General features: G+C 41.0%; 1 protein-coding gene across 3 annotated transcripts in view; it reads right to left on the bottom strand.

Annotated features, from left to right (window-relative positions):
* DEPTOR (DEP domain containing MTOR interacting protein) overlaps positions 1-19281 on the bottom strand; it is a 170225-nt gene that overhangs the window by 64815 nt on the left and 86129 nt on the right. For 2 of the 3 annotated variants that reach the window (XM_082858488.1, XM_082858487.1), the window contains exons 5-8: positions 14255-14440; positions 12104-12238; positions 8055-8125; positions 5914-6018 (exon numbers count right to left, since the gene is read on the bottom strand). In XM_082858488.1, coding sequence (XP_082714614.1) covers positions 5914-6018; positions 8055-8125; positions 12104-12238; positions 14255-14440 — 497 coding nt within the window. The remainder of the gene's footprint in view (positions 1-5913; positions 6019-8054; positions 8126-12103; positions 12239-14254; positions 14441-19281) is intronic. The other variant, XM_082858489.1, reaches the window with a different exon arrangement.

Here is a 19281-nt window from a genome sequence, read left to right as displayed (position 1 = left end):
TACTCCCAAACTCGTTCTATGAGGCCACCATCACCCTGACACCAAAACCAGTCAAAGATACTACAAAAAAAGAAAATTAAAGACCAATATCACTGATGAATAGAGATGCAAAAATCCTCAACAAAATACTAGCAAACAGAATCCAACAACACATTAAAAGGATCATATACCATGATCAAGTGGGATTTATCCAACGGAGGCAAGGATTCTTCAATATATGCAAATCAATCAATGTGATACACCATATTAACAAATTGAAGAACAAAAACCATATGATCATCTCCACAGATGCAGAAAAAGCTTTTGACAAAATTCAACACCGATTTATGATAAAAACTCCAGAAAGTGGGCATAGAGGGAAGCTACCTCAACATAATAAAGTCCATATACAACAAACCCACAGCAAACATCATTCTCAATGGTGAAAAACTGAAAGTATTTCCTCAAAGATCAGAAACAAGACAAGGATGTCCACTCTCGCCACTATTATTCATCATAGTTTTCGAAGTCCTACCCATGGCAATCAGAGAAGAAAAAGAAAGAAAAGGATTACAAACTGGAAAAGAAGAAGTAAAACTGTTACTGTTTGCAGATGACATACTATACATAAAGAATCCTAAAGATGCCAACAGAAAACTACCAGAGCTAATCAATGAATTTGGTAAAGTTGCAGGATACAAAATTAATGCACAGAAATCTCCTGCATTCCTATACACTAACAACAAAAGATCAGAAAGAGAAATTAAGGAAACAATTCCGTTCACCATTGCAACCAAAAGAATAATATACCTAGGAATAAACCTACCTGAGGAGGTAAAATACCTGTACTCAGAAAACTATAAGACACTGATGAAAGAAATCAAAGATGACACAAACAGATGGAGAGATATACCATGTTCTTGGATTGGAAGAATCAACATTGTAAAAATGACTATACTACCCAAGCAATCTACAGATTCAATGTAATCCCTATCCAATTACTAGTGGCATTTTTTACAGTACTAGGACAAAATATCTTAAAATTTGTATGGAGACACAAAGACCCTGAATAGCCAAACAGTCTTGAGAGGAAAAAACGGAGCTGGTCAATCAGACTCCCTGACTTCAGACTATACTACAAAGCTACAGTAATCAAGACACTATGGTACTGCCACAAAAAAACAGAAATATAGATCAATGGAACAGGATAGAAAGCCCAGAGATAAACCCATGCACCTATGGTCAACTAATCTATGACAAAGGAGGCAAGATTATACAGTGGAGAAAAGACAGTCTCTTCAATAAATGGTGCTGGGAAAACTGGACAGCTACATATAAAGGAATGAAATTAGAACACTTCCTACACCATATACAAATATAAACTCAAAATGGATTAGAGACCTAAATGTAAGACTGGACATTATAAAACTCTTAGAGGAAAACACAGGAAGAACATTTTTTGACATAAATCACAGAAAGATCTTTTTTGATCCACCTCCTAGAGTAATGGAAATAAAAACAAAAATAAACAAATGGGACCTAATGAAACTTAAAAGCTTTTGCAAAGCAAAGGAAACTGCAAACAAGACAAAAACACAACCCTCAGAATGGGAGAAAATATTTGCAAACGAATCAACCGACAAAGGATTAATCTCCAAAATATATGAACAGCTCATGCAGCTCAATATTAAAAAACAAACAAACCAATCCAAAAATGGGCAGAAGACCTAAACAGACATTTCTCCAAAGAAGACATACAGATGGCCAAGAGGCACATGAACAGCTGCTCAACATCATTAATTATTAGAGAAATGCAAATCAAAACCACAATGAGGTATCACCTCACACCAGTTAGAATGGGCATCATCAGAAAATCTACAAACAATAAATGCTGAAGAGGGTGTGGAGAAAAGGGAACCCTCTTGCACTGGTGGTGGGAATGTAAATTGATACAGCCACTATGGAGAACAGGATGGAGGTTCCTTAAAAAACTAAAAATAGAATTACCATATGACCCAGTAATCCCACTACTGGGCATATACCCAGAGAAAACCATAATTCAAAAAGACACATGCACCCCAATGTTCATTATAGCACTATTTACAATAGCCAGGTCATGGAAGCAACCTAAATGCCCATCGACAGATGAATGGATAAAGAAGGTGTGGTACATATATACAATGGAATATTACTCAGCCATAAAAAGGAATGAAACTGGGTCCTTTGTAGAGATGTGGATGGATCTAGAGACTGTCATACAGAGTGAAGTAAGTCAGAAAGAGAAAAACAAATATAGTATATTAACACATATATGTGGAACCTAGAAAAATGGTACAGATGAAACACTTTGCAGGGCAGAAACAGAGACACAGATGTAGAGAACAAACATATGGACACCAAGGGGGGAAAGTGGCGGGGTGGGGGCTGTTGGTGGTGGGATGAATTGGGAGACTGGGATTGACATATATACACTAATATGTATAAAATGGATAACTAGTAAGAACCTGCTGTATAAAAAAGTAAATAAAATAGGGGCTTCCCTGGTGGCACAGTGGTTGAGAGTCCGCCTGCCAATGCAGGGGACGCGGGTTCATGCCTTGGTCTGGGAAGATCCCACATGCCGCGGAGCGGCTGGGCCCGTGAGCCATGGCCGCTGTGCTTGCGCATCCAGAGCCTGTGCTCTGCAGTGGGAGAGGCCACGGCAGTGAGGGGCCCGCCTACTGCAGAAAGAAAAATATATATATAAATAAACAAATTTAAAAAATAGAATTCAAAAATTTTTTTTAAAAGCTAGAAATGGCAAGCATACAGAAACTAGTTACAAAACGATTTCTGTTTTGGCAAGGAAAGCAGTGAAATTAAGCAGCCACAGTAAAAGTAGAAAAATTCCGCTGGATGGAAAGGTCACAAAGGCCCAGATGTAAAGCTTTGTCTACATTGGAAAGTAGGAGAAAAGAAAGCTGAGACTTGAGACATGAGCCTGGTCTTCTGGGTAGACACTGCCATGGAAGGCAAAGTGGGACACTTTTCACTGTCCTGGGTCAGCTCTTGCCAGTCAGAAGTGCTAAAAGGAGGCTTCTGACCAGATGGGCAATTTCTACCACCCAGACCAAGCAGGTTGGTCACTGCCCAGGTCACCAGATCCTTCCCCAGGACAGGCTCTTGTACGGGTCACCCCCGCTGCTCACCCCCTTCCCCCCAGCTGAGCTCCACACAACCAGACATGCTGCCCTGCAGTTCAAGAGCAGCAGCGATGTGACAGGTTGGTGGTAACAATCCTCCAGGATTGGGTTATACCAGCGGTCCCTGACCTTCTTGGCACCAGGGACTGGTTTCGTGGAAGACAATTTTTCCCTGGACCAGGGCGGGGGTGTTAACACTAGCGATGGGGAGCGGCGAGGAGCAGCAGATGAAGCTTCGCGTACTCACCCCGCCGCTCACCTCCTGCCGTGTGGCCCGGTTCCTAAGAGGCCACGGACCAGTACCGGTCTGCGGCCCGGAGGCTGGGGACCCCTGGGTTATACAAAGGGCTTTTTATATAAGTTATTCTATAACAAATACATATGGTAAATATACGAAATAATTCATTCAGTGTTTTCTATAACAAAGTAATGGATTTAAATGAACATACACAAGTAGATTACATGGAAGAGAATGTTATTCCCTGTCATTTTCATTTAACCAATAGTACAATTCAAAAATATCTCAATACAGTCATTCTAATACAGAATTTCATCAAAAGCAGGTTTTTAGAACAGGGCTATATTTTAAGATTTCATTTCAGTGATAAATGTTGTGCTGGATAATTTAAACAGATTTTTTTTCCCCAGATGGATTTCCCAGCATTTTTAGTATGCTAATGTGCTTTTTGTAGATTTCCAACAGGAGAATAAACTGTGCAGCAGTTGAAAACTGTTTTGATCACAGAACCTCAGGACAGGATATTTTGCTGGACCAGAGAGCTGTATAATACAATTTTGGAAACGCTGTTCTACTGAATGCTGTACTGCCCTATAACATATGAAAACCATTGTACAACCCCCTGAGAAACTAAGAATATAAACCGTATGAAGTGTTAGCTTCTGAAATTGACAAAAGTGTATCAGGTTACCCATCTATCAGGGTATGTACATTCAAAAGTTAATTAAGAAATCAACTGACAATGTCTAGAACAGTTATGCATGTTAATCAATAAAGATGGACTCGAATCAATGAAAGACACCTGGCTAAGCAAAACAACGTCTTTAGCTGCAATGTAAATCCATTGTTTTCCCCAAAGGAAGTGTACTTCAAGCCCCATGCGAGTGAGTGCACGCTCAGAACCAAAGCACGCTGCCAGAAATAATTTATACTGAGGTACTTTACTGTGGGAATAAAATATAAAACTCTTCCCACAGCCAAGAGTTCCATTAGAAAATGAAAAATTCGGCGCAGATACAAATGCTCCTGGCCAACTTTCGTGCTCTGGGTTTCTTTGGGGCTGTGCCCACTGCAATACTGAGGATGCAGGAAGGGCCTCTAATACAGATGGACTTAGCCAACGAGGCTTCTGTAACCTACCCAGAGCACAAGACACAGGAAGCCTGTGCCTCCCTGTGTGAAGGAGGTGTTCAAATCAGGGGGCAGAGTCAATCCTGAATCCTACCAGCATCGGTTACCTGGACTGGCCATAATCTCTGCTCTGTGTCCCTTGAGCTGGTCTCGGCTGTCCACCTCTCTTTTCTAGTAGGTAAACCATTGCTAGAAGGTAAGTGCTGGAAACCAGAGCTGTGGAGATCCAAACCATGCCATTGCTTCACTGGTTTACTGCTCTAGGAAAAGGACTGAGGGAAGAGGGTGAAAGTATTGAAGAAATAAAAGGGGGGAATAATCTGTGGCTTTCAAGTCTTCTGCATCCTCCCATGGTCCCAGATAATCAAGAGATAAATACCCTCTGTGAAATACTTTACAGATGACAGAACAAAACTGTGCTAGATAAAGGTGTTTTGAAGCAGAAAACCAGTGCTCTCAATATCCTCTTATATCATATTTCTTTACAAATAAAAACAATGTGTATATATATACTTATATGTGTACGTATGTATATATATATATATACACATACATAGAAGTCTGGAAGAATGTAAATCAAAATGTTAACAGTGATACACTTCAATGTATGTCAATTATACTTCAAAAGAGCTGCTTAAAAATGTAAAAAGTGGTATCTCTAAGCTAGGAAAGATTATAGGCAGTTATCATTTTTTTTCTGCCTGTGTGTATTTTCCAAATTTTCTTGACTCTATATTCATTACTTTAATACTAAAAATGTGTAAAAATTATTTTCAAAAATCTTACACAATTCACTCCGTTTCTTGATGTTTGTGTAGTTCTTTGTACTTTATCAAGTGTTTCGACATATTTAATCCATAAAACAGCAGAATGAAATATGATTATCATTTCAGAGAGGAGGAAACAGGCTCTGAGATGTTACAGAACTTGTTCAAAGAGCTAATAAGTAGTAAAAACCAATAAAAGAATCCAGATCTCCTCTTCCAAACTCCACGACTTTTGTTCTCTTTTTCCTCACTATTTACTGTTTCTTGTGTCTTGGCTGCTTAAACGCCACAAGTATATACTTTGAACAAAAGCAGTAGAATTACTGTATAAGATTTAAGCAAAAAGAAACTTTTTTTCAAATTCAGTATTGGTTCAGGAGAGAAATGTAAAATACCGAGGGAGGTTTGGAGACCAAGAATGCAATAGTCCAAGCGATAGAAAAACTTATCCTTTTAGTTGCTACCTCATACGCTCTTGGCTTCATTTCACCCCCATTCAGAAAGCAAAAAGGAAATGACAAAAATGGGACCAAAACACGCAGGGAGAGAAAGTACAGATGGCACCAAACAATGAAATAAAGCGTGAAGTATTTAGACACTGCTGTACTGGAGGTACCTTCATTCCTGCAGCGGCTGCTGGGCCACTGGGATCCACGGCCTGGATGTGGCATGGCTTACTGCCTCGCACCACAAAGCCCCAGCCTACTGCGTCACCAACAATCTAGAGAGGAAAACCACAATTAGCCATCAGCAGACGGTCCCTGGCAGCGTGCCCGCCCTTCCAAGACAGAGAAAAGCCAAGACTAAAGGCATGCCATGAGATACCTCTTCTCCACTTCATCTCTACCCTGTCAGGGGAACGGGACTCTTCTATCACAAACACAGGCTTATACCTCTGTGCGGAAAACATGGTCATGAAACACCTGTTTGGCAGAAAGAAGCTTCTTCTGTGAGGTCACTACTCAATCAATAACTGGCAGATGGCCTCTTTCTTAGGCTGCTATGCCGTTGAATATCAGACTCAAATGGGAAGTCTGAAGATCTTAAAAATATGGTTGAAATTTCCCTCCAGATCCAGTTTTTCTTCCCCTGCATCCAAAGGATTCTTTCCTGATGCTCTTGATATGTCACTGAACTTTTTTTTTTATTGGAGTATATTTGCTTTACAATCATTGAAGTTTAAAGTAACCATTTAAATTACTAATGGGGGAAACCATGAAGAGTCTTGGCTCTCTTGAAACCCAATTTTCTGTACCAAGAAAAGACAGTGAAAAAGTACATAAAGTTCACTTTGGTCCAGTTCACTTCCAGTTGACCAGTTCACTCTGGTCCAAAAGTTGTTTGAAACTGGAGGGTGACTTTCCTTATAGAATCATAATTAGAATTGCCAGTTACATTCTCTGGGCAGCTCCCAGACATGTCTCTAATACATACCCCAACTGAAATAGAGACGACAGCCATTCACAGTCAATTACTAGCAATGCTGGCATTGATACTTAAAACCGAAAAGAAATACAGCTAAAAAATACAATCCAATGTCTCTTGAATGCTGGAGACTGAGGAAAAGTAGGGAAGCAACTGAAAGTTTTGTGACCATTCTCAAAAAGACTTTTAGGGCAGGTTTTAGTGTCGATGAACTCTTATTAGTTTTTGCTTGTCTGAGAAGTTCTTTATTAGATACTTCATTGGCTTTAGGCTTTGCTGCTCTTAGTTCATTATACCTAATTGCACTTCCAAATGTCCAGTTTACCTTTTCCCTGATACAGACATATTACCAGTGCTTTTTTCATATTGACTGGCTAGGACTGGACCCATCCTGTTTTAATTCCTTAGTGCTCAGAACGTGAAGTAGTCCTCGACAAATGTTCCTAGCACAAATGAGTGTGGAAAGCTTTTTCCCCACCCTGAGGTATTAAAACAAAAATTAGAAGACTACAGGAAAGATGACAAGTATTTTAAAGAAGACATCAATGTAGATGTGAGGAGACAAAGAGACAGAGTCAAGTCGACAGGAAGTGGGTGAGGTGATGTCAAGCAGAGAACGTGGATTCTGTCTGAAGAAGACCAGTGGGGGACTTCCCTAGTGGTCCAGCGGTTGAGACGCCGTACTTCCACTGCAGGAGGCATGGGTCCAATCCCCAGTCAAGGAAGTTCCACATGCCTCAGGGTGCGGCCAAAAAAAAGAAAAGAAAAGAATACCAGTGGGACCCTAGGAGTAGAAGGAAGGCTGAAGGACCTCCAAGAAAGGGCAGGTGGTCAGGGGGTGATCACAGTTATGCAGTGCGCACAAATCAGGTGCTTGTATAACTCAAGGCACGATAACATTGTCAGAAACGTCATTCCTTATGGTAGAACAATCCATGCCATAGTTTTCTCTCTCTATCTTAAGAGTTCCCTCATGTCTTAAATAATTTTTAGAATTAACTATAATGCAGAAGGGATCATTAGCATTATTTGTTCTACCATCTGCCTTTGAATCTGTCAATATATTAGAATAAGTACATAATGGAAATCTTTTTTTTAAGGACACATCAAAAGGAATTTTAAATGCTGTATTAATAATGAATTATATCAAGTCCTAATGCATTTTAGTGAGTAAAGGTCAAGAAAGTCTACTATTATAATCATGCTCAAAACAAAAGGGAAACTGGGAGAAGCTTTTCAATTCCGTCCCTAAGCTACATATGGACACACTGCCATGTTGACATGGCCCAGACAAACGAGCAGCACGGGAGAAAAACCAAATGACGAGCCTACCGTGAATGTCTTCCTCGCATACGGAGCCCCGGGAGTCAGGAGTTCCTCAGAAGTGACGGGTCTTTTTAACACTGTAAGACAGACACAGTGTCAAGGTACAGACCCTTCTGAGCCCTCTGTTCTTTCATTCAGCAGATATTTACTTAATGCCTCATGTGTGACATCAGTGACCAAAAGTGGCAAAGATCCCTGCCTCCCAGTTTATATTCTAGCCGCACAGAGGCAGAAAATATTAGCAAACATAAATAACCCTAAACCTAACTTACAGAGCTACAGAAAGCAGAGACGGGAGCAGGGGGAGGGGAAGCAAGAGTGCCAGGGGTGCGGTAAGGAGTGGCTTGACATTTTTCTATAAAGGAAAAGACCACATTTTCTAGTTCCTGAATTTCTTTCTCTTAGACCTTGATGTGCATTCAACATGTCAAAATTATGAGAAATCCTTAAAGATGTTAAAAAAAAAAGAAAGAGGAATTCTGACTCTGGCCGTCTGATAACCGTTTCCACTCCATACAAAGCCCTCCCCCATCATACCATACACGCCCCATTCACCAAAGCCTCACGGATTTCCTTATTAATACCCCAGATTGCGGGTACGCACTGCCTTTTGCCTTGAATCGTAACACTGGGGAACTCTTCTGCATAATTAACATGTGCTAGGTACTATGTTAGGCGCTTTAAATATATTCTATTATTTAATCATCACAAGAACTAATGGGTTCATTTCATCCTTATCCCTATTCTATCCGGGAGGAAACAGAAGCTGAGAAAAGTTAAACAGCTTGCGTCCAAGGCCTCAGAGTCAACGGGAAGTAGAATTAAGATTTAAACTTGGGCTTCCCTGGTGGCGCAGTGGTTGAGAGTCCGCCTGCCAATGCAAAGAGAAGGGGCCCATGGTTGAGGATTCTGACCTTTTTATTCCCTGTCACTCAACTGCCTCCAGGCCCCTACCCACACAATCCCCTCTGGTGTTTATGAACGTGGATGTAGCAATCACACTGTACTTGTGATATTTGACAATATCGACCATTTATTTTTATTACACTTTTTCCCTATTTTTATTGAGATATAATTGACATATAACATTATATTAGTTTCAGGTTACAACATAATGGTGCATATATTATGAAATGATCAACTACTCCAGTTGACATCATCACCTCACATGGCTACAAACTTTTCTTTTTCTTGAAATGAGAGCTTTTAAGATCTACTCTCTTAGCAACTTTCAAATATACAACCCAGTATCATTAACCATAGTCACCTTGCTGTACATTACATTCCCCAGGACTTACCTATAAACTGGAAATTTGTACCTTTTGACCCCTTTCACCCATCTGGTCCACCCAACCACCAATCCCCACCCACCGACCAACCCCCCTCTGCCAGTCACCAATTTGTTCTCTGTATATATGAGTTTTTTGTTAGATTCCACATACAAGTGAGATCATATGACATTTGTCGTTCTTTGCCTGACTTACTTCACTTAGCACAATGCCCTCAAGGCTCATTCATTTTGTTGCAAATGGCAGGATTTCCTTCATTTTTATGGCTGAATAATACTCCGTTGTGTACGTTTGTATATGTATGTATGTATGTATGTGTATGTGTGTGTGTGTGTGTGTGTGTGTTTATATACATACAAAAAAAGTACCACATTTCCTTTATCCATTCATCCATTGATGGGCACTTAGGTTGTTTCCATGTCTTGGCTATTATAAATAATGCTGCAATAAACATGCAGTACAGAGAGCTTTTCAAATTAGTGTTTTCATGTCCTTTCGATAAATACTCAGAAGTGAAATTGCTGGATCACATGGTAGTTCTACTTTTAATTCTTTTTTAAGGAACCTCCATACTGTTTCCCATAGTGGCTACACCAATTTACATTCCCGTCAACGGTGCAAGAGGGTTCCCCTTTCTCCACACCCTCTCCAGCATTTGCTATATGTGTTCTTTTTGATGATAGCCATTCTGACAGGGATGAGGTAGTATCTCATTGTGGTTTTGAATCACACTATATTGTAATATTTGGCAACAATACTGATCATTTAATACACTTTCTCTCTTATGTTAAAAAATGTAGAAACTTTGAAACCTAGGGAATTATTTCTAGCTTACTCTTTTCACATCCTTGGGAACTTATTTACTCATCACAATGATACTGATCATGTTACTTTCTGTAGCACTTTCTTTATCTGAATTAGGGCATTTGTATACAGTGTTAAAAAATATATCCTGATGGATATCTAATGATTAATTTTAAATGCCTTACTGTGAAGCCTGCTTACCTGCTTGAGAGAAAAAAAAATCACAGATGAGCTCCCTGCATCTTGGGAACCCTCTTAGAGTGAAAGAGAAGCTTGTCAGAATACAGGTAAGAGGTAGGACTTATGAACCACGATGAAGTCCTGACAGCTTTGGTCCTTAGAGACCCAAAAAAGGCAACCTGACCTTTCTTTTCTGTCTGCATATCAGTAATATTTTCCCTTTGAGTCGAGGGCTAAGGAGAAAGAGGAAACAATGCAAACCTACCTCAGGGAAGATGAATGTGTAATTTAAGCAATTAACACTTTGTTCCTTCTTCTACTCTGGTAAGCAATCAAAAACATGTAAAACAGCTTTAGCACAATTAACCCTTTCCTGAAATTGAACGCTTTTGATTCTAACTTGGAGGTATCAGATTTCTACCAGGGCTTCAAACATGCTATTTCAAAAAATATAGTTCTTCTCATTCTACCTTATCAGCAGTGCTCTATTAATTGAAAAACCTGGTAATATATGGGTGCTGGAAGATTTTCCAGCCAGAGACAGTGTGGAAGCAAGTTTCTTCATTCACTTGCAGGTTACAACTTTATTCTTAGAGCTAACCCTCCAGAAGACAGCAAAAAAAGAAGAAAAAAAAAAGTTAGATTAAGAAAAATACCTAGACAACAGCATTAGATGACTGTTTTCTCTTAAAGCCCTTTAACAACATCTATTTGTCCTTATTCTCATGAGTGCATTTTTTTTTCTTCAAAGAGATGATGTGCTCACTGAGGGATGGGGTCATGACCTCTCATCTTTGTATCCCCAACATCTGGTAATAAGGAGACGGCATGAACAAAGGAACAAAGTGCCTTCCCTGAAGGTGATACACGGAACTGAGGGTAGACAGGGCACTAAACAAATGGAGTGGAAGGTGTTTTCAAGGCCATGGTTATCACGATGGACCAGGCAAGCTAATCCTGGAAAGGAGGTGGGTAAGCACAGTGAGAAGGTGGTGGTATCGATGGGTTACAGGTTCCTGTGGGGCTTGAAGAACTGATTAGATCTAAGTACAAGTTCATTAACAATCTTTGTGCCTAGGTTTTTTTTCTGGAATGTAAAAGCCATGGAGATTGGTGAGTAGAGTTTGAAACCACAAGGCACCAACAGTCCACTGCAGGGATGGCTAGGTTTGCAGAGATCCAAGCTTCTTCCTTAGGGGTGCGGAGACCCAACAGATCTTTGCATCAGCTCCAGTCTGGGACAGCGCTATCTCCCCTGCTGTTTGCTGCTCAAACCTTCCTTCAGGACTGAGTGTTTCCTCCCAGTGCGGGGACTGCTAACAGCAGACAGCCCTCAGACAGCCAGTGTTCTCAACTGTCCTTGGAACTCTCTCTCCAAAGACAGCCGCTTTCCCCAGGAAAAGGTCACGCCTTTCCCCAGGTCACGCCTTCCTCCCAGGGGCAGCCAACATCCAATGACTGATCAAGGTGAGGGTATAAAAGCCTGGCTACCTCACCCCAAATCGGGACAACTCTCAAAGACCATCCCAACTCCAGAGCTCCACCTGGGATGAGCCGCAGCCTTCACGGGGACTGCACTGCAGCCCAATTCTCCCTTGGCCCAAACCCACGTCCTTCCCTTGCATCCAAGGGGTGCTGTCCCCCAAGAGCACAATGTAACAAGATGCTCCCACGCTAGTCTCCCTCTGCCTGAGAATCCGCTTCCCGGGGAGCCCCGCCTGCACACAGGCCCAGGTCCCCCACAGTCACGGTCAGAGACGGGGCCGCTTGTCAGCCACTCACCAGACTTGGGGTTGCAGAGCACGGGGGGGCTGCCGCTGGCGGGGGGGCTGCCGCTGAAGTAGCTGCTGCCGCCGCAGCTGCTCATGCTGCTTCTCCGCATGGCAGACACGATCTTGACCTCCTTGCTGGGGCTGACTGTGGGCCGGGAACACACAGAGTCACCGACGGTGATGGTCTCGGCTCCCCAGAGCATGCACGCCGGCTTTCAGCTGCCAGGTACAGTGAGGCAGGTCACGTGTGCCAGAATAAAGCACTCTGGCCTTGGCGTCGGAAAAGCAAGGGTTTGAGTGGCAGCTCCGCCCCTGACGAATAGCACAGCCTGGGGCCATTCCCTCTGGTTTTCTAAACGTACAGTTTCCCCAACTGTAAAGTGGGCAGAATGCCATCTCATGGGACTGGTGCAAGGAGTGGATTATATATTTAAAAGTACTCAGTTACATAAAATATTATTTTAAGAACTACCGAGTCCACGCTAAGCATCCCTGAGAGGATGTAAATTAAGTGCTGGCGAGACGCTTAATGAGTTAACAGTGATGATAAGTGCCTCCTGGTTGAAGATTAAATCTTTAATCACCCAGAGCCACAGAAGGAGATTAAAACACAGAGCACAACTTCAGGCTTTGAAGGTGTATGTGAGGCAGCAGCTTCAGTGATATGATCTCGTTCTCTCCACTATGGAGTTGGCTGGCTCTCAACGAGGGAAAGAGAGCCCTTAAGGCATATGATCCAATGAAAGAAACCATGGAGAGTGCTCTGCTCAGTGCCCGGCACATGGGAAGCATAAAATCAAGGCTGGCTTTTATGGTGACCATGGTTACTGTATCCTTCTCATCATCATCACTTGTTCACGTCTACGGGACCCACTGAAAAACAGGCAAACCTCAGTACCAGCGAAGACGTGAACAGTTCCTCTGCATCTGCAGGAGACGGCAGCCTTAGGGACACACAGCTGGGGCGCATCTAAGCGCAGGCCTAGGCTCCTGACCCTTGGCTACTGTTTACTTTCCTGGAGTGGCTATTGGCTCCTTCTCTGCTCCATCCCAGCTGTGTCTGAGGAACCTGGGATGTAGAAGGTTGGGTAGGAGCCGGTATAATATAAGCACTGGGATAAGACAGAACTGGTGCAAGACCCAGCCCTGTCCATCACTTTCTAGCTGTGTGACCTTGGGTAAGCCACTCAACTTCTCCATGCCTCAGTTTCTTCATCTGTAAAATGGAGATAAGAAAAGTCTTTCCTCGAAGAGTAATAGAATTAAACGAGAAAATGTATGCAACTAAGCTTGGATCTGTGCCAAGGGCACAGAAAGTTCTCAATACATCTAGTTGTAAGTGTTCTCACGGTCTGCTCCTATTCATAACCAAGACACATTTTCATTTTGCTCTGGGTTTTGGGTGAAGCCCATAACTTCCAAACCTTAGGCCAATCAGTTTCTCAAGTCAATGTCAAGTTTTCAGAGGAGTTGAAGACATCCTGTTAAGCACCTCACCCACTTACACAGAATGACACATCAAGTTAACCTCTTCTGGGTGAATGGGATTATTTTATATTTTGTTTAAATGGGGTTATCTTTGCGAACATCAGTCATCATTTCTGTCCAGGTTAATTGTCAATATGGGACAGTCTGACCTAACATACAATGTCCCAGGCTGTGCCTTCTGAGCACCCGTGTCTACCTTTCACAGTTTTTTTTTTTTTTTTTTTTACCTTTCACAGTTTTAATTTGTTCTGTGTGATGGCTTGATAATCGGTTGCCTTTTAGTTGTATATGCCCTAAGAAGACTTTATTCATCCTTAAAATATATAGCGTCTCAATGCTGTGACTTAGAAAACTGGATAATTAACGATATGTAAGGATTGTTTGTAAATGAAAAGTAAATAAGGTAGGAGTGAGAGCTTGAGTGGTCTTCTATAATTCAAATACATAGTGTTATAAAACAGACTTCTTAGCATGTATGTTGGCTGCACAGGAACAATCTGGTTGTATGTGTGTATGGTTTCTTTGGGGGGGAGTAATAAATAAATAAATAAAATTTTGGTTATCAATAAATACAAATTTGCTGGAGAACAGAATTTCACAAAGGTGAGTTACAACTATGCTATCTCTCAAAAGACAGATATATATGATCAAACAAACAAGGGAACTGACATACCTGACATAAAACTGGTAGATTTCCGATTGTCATGGCTCTGCTTCCTCAGGCAGAAGGGGCTGTCATGAGTTTCCTGGGAGGAGGGGGATTTTTCATTGAGCAGCTCCATCAGTCTTCGCCTCCGCCGGAAGTTCATTCTGAACTGGTAGAGAAGATTGCTGTCCACAAACGGGTGCTTGTTGGACACTGGGGAGAAGAAACAGTAGATGAGGGCTGCCTGGCCACTAAGCACTGTAGCCAGGAGACTCCAGCCAACAGGAGGAAAAGTCTAGAGAAAGGGTTTAGTTCTACAGATGTCCCAGGAGCTTGCAGTCCACACATGGTCCCAGATTCTTTCCACATGTCATGCATTTTAAAAATCTGCTAACCAATTCCTCTGGGGGAACTCTGCCTGATCTCACCCCAATCTAAGCTATACTCCTCCTGGTATCGTGCAGGCTCCTACTTTACCTCCATCTGAGCACTTGTCACACACGCTCTCATTGTCCCTCAACTTCTCTGTCTTTCCCACTAACCTCTAGGCTCTTTGGGGCAGTGATCGTGGCTTCATTTAGTCATGTGTCCACTGGGCCCAGCACACTGCTTGTCCCAGAGCAGCACAGCCATTCATTTTTAAACTTTTTATCTTGTGATAATTATAGACTCATGGAGAGTTGCAAAATAATATAGAGACCACATAGTATATGATTCCATTCATATGAAATATCCAGAACAAGGAAATGTACAGACACAGAGTAGACTGGATGGTTGCCAGGGGCTGGAGGGGATCTAGGGGGTTGGGGATGTTAACTGAAGTGTGAGATTCCTTTTTGAGGTGATAAAAATGGTCTAAAATTGACCATGGTGATGATTGCATATATCTGTGAATATACTAAAAACCAATGAATGGTATGCTTTAATATGAGTGAATGGTATGGTATGTGAACTATATCTCACCAAAGCTGCTGAAAAAATCAACAGCAACAAGAAATAGTAGAGAGTCCCCATGTACTCTTCACCCAGATTCCCCCAGTGGTTTCATCTTACAGAAATAACTAAAGTACAATATCAGACAAAGACATTGACGTTAGTACAATCTATAGACTTTATTCAGATTTCACCAGTTTTTACGTGCACTCATTTGTGTGTGTGTGTGTGTGTGTGTGTGTGTGTGTGTGCATTTTTAGGCAATTTTATCACAGGTACTGATCTCTGTAACCACCACCACACTCAAGCATAGGACTGTTCCATCATGACAAAGGGACTCCCTCATGCTAACCCCTGATAGCCTCCCACTCCAGTCCTTAATGTCTGGCAACCATTAGTATGTTCTCCACCTCTGCAATGTTACCACTTAGATAATTTTATAGAAATGGAATCAAACTTTATGCAGCTGTTTAAGATTGATGCTAAATGAATGAATGGCTATCCAGATAAAGGCTGGTTACTTCCCAAGGAAAATCTACACTTTTGAGCACCTAATCACGCCAGGCCATCAACTCAAAATCAATAATAACAATAGCTAACCTTCATACAGCATATTCTATGAATTCAGTATTATTTTAAATGCTTCATTTGTATTAATTCCTTTAATTTTAACAACAGCCTTGGGTATAGTTGCTGTTACTTTCTTCCTTATTTTTTGATGAAGAAACTGAAGCCCAGAGATATGAGTAAGACCCAAAGAAGACACAGTAAATGGCAGAGGTGGAAATATAACTACAGTATCTGACTCCAGAGTTCAAGTTCCAAATTATTACTCTCAACTGCCTCTGAGAAAAACAATTCCTGTGCTTCTTTAGGTTCTCATAAAGAACTGAAGTAATGTTACATAAAACTGCTAATGTATGGCTACCAGGCTAAATTTACATCCAATTCTACATTACCATTTATATCTCAGAGAGCTACTGTGGTCTATTCGCAAGTTTATATTTTGAGTTCTAATTGTGGAGTTGTGAAACAGGCAAGACATCAAGCTCCAAAAGCCATGTTCCTAGGTCATTTTGTCTCTGGGAAGTAACCAGGAACCCTGCAAACTGGCCAGCGTCATGCTGAAGTCCCAACCCCCCAAAACTGAAAACAATTGAATAGATTTTACAAAAATATATATATAATGAGCACGTGAGAAGCTCAACCTCATTAGTTAATATGGAAATGCAAATTAAAATCACAATGAGATGCCACTTCACACCCACTAGAATCACTAAAATAAAAAGAATGACAGCATCAAATGTTGGTGAGGATATGGAGCAACTGGAACTCTCATTTTGCAGGCAGGAATATAAATGGTAAAACCAGGTTGGAGAATAGTCTGACAGATCTTATAAAGTTATACACATATCTACCCTATGTCCCCACAATTCTTAGGGATCCACCCACAACAAATGAAAACATACATCGCCCAAAATGTTCATTGCAGTCTTATTCATAATAGCCAAAAACTGGGGACAACCTGTCCATCAACAGGAGAATGGATAAGTAAATTGTAGATACAATGAAACACTACTTGACAACAAAAAGGAATGAGCTGCTGACACATAAAACAATGTGGATTAATATCAAAAGCATTAAGTTGAGTGAGAAAAGCCAGACACAAAAAACATACACTGAGTGACTTAATTTACATGAGGTTCAAGAATAGAGGAAATTCACATATAATGATAGAAATCAGAAAGGGGAAGGGGAGAGGATTGACTGGAAAGGAGTAGGAGGAAACTTTCTGGGGTGATGAAAATGTTCTATATCTTGTTTTTACATGAATATATACATTGTCAAAATGCACCAAACTAAACATTTAAGATATGTATATTTCATTGTAGGTTAAGTATATGTATGTTAATAAAAAGGAAACAAACAACAACAAATAATCTTATAAATGGACTGGGAGACTAGGAACAGAGTCTTAACAGGGACTTCCCTGGTGGTCCAGTGGTAAAGAATCCACCTTCCAATGCAGGGGGCACGGGTTCGATCCCTGGTCAGGGAACTAAGATCCCACACACCGCGGGCAACTAAGTCCGTGTGCCACAGATACAGAGCCCATGTGCCCTGGAGCCCGCAGGCCACAACTAGAAAGAAGGCCATGCACCTCAACGAAGACCCCGCATGCCGCAACTAAGACCCGACACTGACAAAAAAAAATAAATTAATTAAAAACAAAAACAAAAACTAGAGCTTAACACTGTAAACCCACATTGCCAATATAAGATGCTACATAATGTTAATGCCCAAATAATCATTTGGCTATTAACCACTGGGCATATGGTCAGTCTCAGAAAGGAGTGGTCCTATTATAGTATAATTCACCCACTTAATGTGCATAGTTCTATATATATTCTAGTCTATAATATATTCACAGAGTTGTGCATCCCATCATCACAATCAATTTTAAAACATGTCCATCACTCCCAAAAGAAACCCAACACTCCTTAGCTATCACTTCCAATCTGCCCATAACCCCTAGGCAACCCCTAGGTAAGCACTAATCAACTTTCTGTCTCTGTAGATTTGTCTATGTTGGGCATTTCATATAAATAGAGTCATATAAGGTATGGTCCATTGTGACTTGCTTCTTTCACTTGGCATAATGTTTACAAGGTTTATCCATGTAATGCCATGTATCGGTACTTCACTGCTTTTTACTGCCAAATAATATTCCATTGTATGGACATACTATATTTTGTTTATCCATGCATCAGTTGATGGACACTTGAGTTGTTTTCACTTCCTGGTTATAATGAATAATGTTATTAACATTCATATACAAATTTTTGTGTGGACATATGTATTCATTTCTCTTAGGTTTACAGCTAGGAGTAGAATGGCAGGATCACATGGTAACCCTATACTGTATGCCAGGTTCTTCTCCAAAGAGGATGCCCCATTTTACATTCCCACCAACAGAGCAGGGGGTCCTAATTGTTCCACATCCTTAGCAACCCTTGTTATTCTCTATCTTTTTTGTTACACTTGTTCTAATGGCTGTGTAGTGGTATCTTATTGTGATTTTGACTTGCATTTCCATGATGGCTTATAACGTTGAACATATTTTTATGCGCTTATTGTCTATGTGCCTATCTTCTTTGGAGAACTGTCTATCCAAATCCTTTGTCTATTTTTTAATTGGCTTGTCTTTAAAAAAAAAAGAGATTTATTTTTAAAAGCAGTTTTAGGTTCACAGCAAAACTGAGCAGAAAGTGCAGAGTTCTCATATACTCTCTGCCCCCCAACACACAACTTTGCTCTACCATCAATTATCGAGAAAGGAACAGATGTTACAATTGATGAATGTACACTAATACATCATTATTATCCAGAGTCCATAGTTTACATTAGGGTTCACCTTGATGTTGAACATTCCACAGATTTTGTCAGATGTACCTACCATTATATTGGGTTGGCCAAAAAAGTTCATTCAGGTTTTTTCTATAAGATGTTATGGTATATAGTATCATACAGACTATTTTTGCTGTTCAAACAGGCTCTACTAGCTATGCTAGTAGCTTACTTGCTATATGCCACTGTACTAACTTTACAAATATTATACAATACTGTCCTCACAATCACTCTGTAAGTGACTTACAGTGCAAGAATCGAGACTGAAGTTACTTCAGTAACTTCCCCGAGGCCACACAACTTTGGCTTCTGATCCAAAAGCAACATGTTTACTTAGAAACACAGGCCACAAGAGATTGGAAAAGACTCTAAAGTTATGGTAAAATGTCACCTTATCCAACACTCAACTTCCATGTTCATCACAGAGTACATTTTTATTTTCTTTCTGTCACCCATACACCTAGCGATCGGCAGTCTTTTTGTGACACCACACTGTAGTGTAATATGGGTTTATTTGCTTGGGGGAGCACATCTCTTTCCCCAACTAAGTCACTCTGCTTGAGAGCCTGGGCTGTGTCTTAATCATTGTGGCATCCTCAAACCCTAGACTACTACATGTTTGGGTCAGAGTAGGTGCTCTGTAAATGGCTAGAAGTGAATTGTCCATGGTGGGTAGACAAAGGGATACGAAGCACATCCAGAATACAGCTAAC

Source organism: Leucopleurus acutus, assembly GCF_964270905.1.
Source record: "Leucopleurus acutus genome assembly, chromosome: 17".
Lineage (NCBI taxonomy): Eukaryota > Metazoa > Chordata > Mammalia > Artiodactyla > Delphinidae > Leucopleurus > Leucopleurus acutus.
Note: the sequence above shows the minus strand (reverse complement) of the source record. Positions and strands in the feature narration are given on the sequence as shown.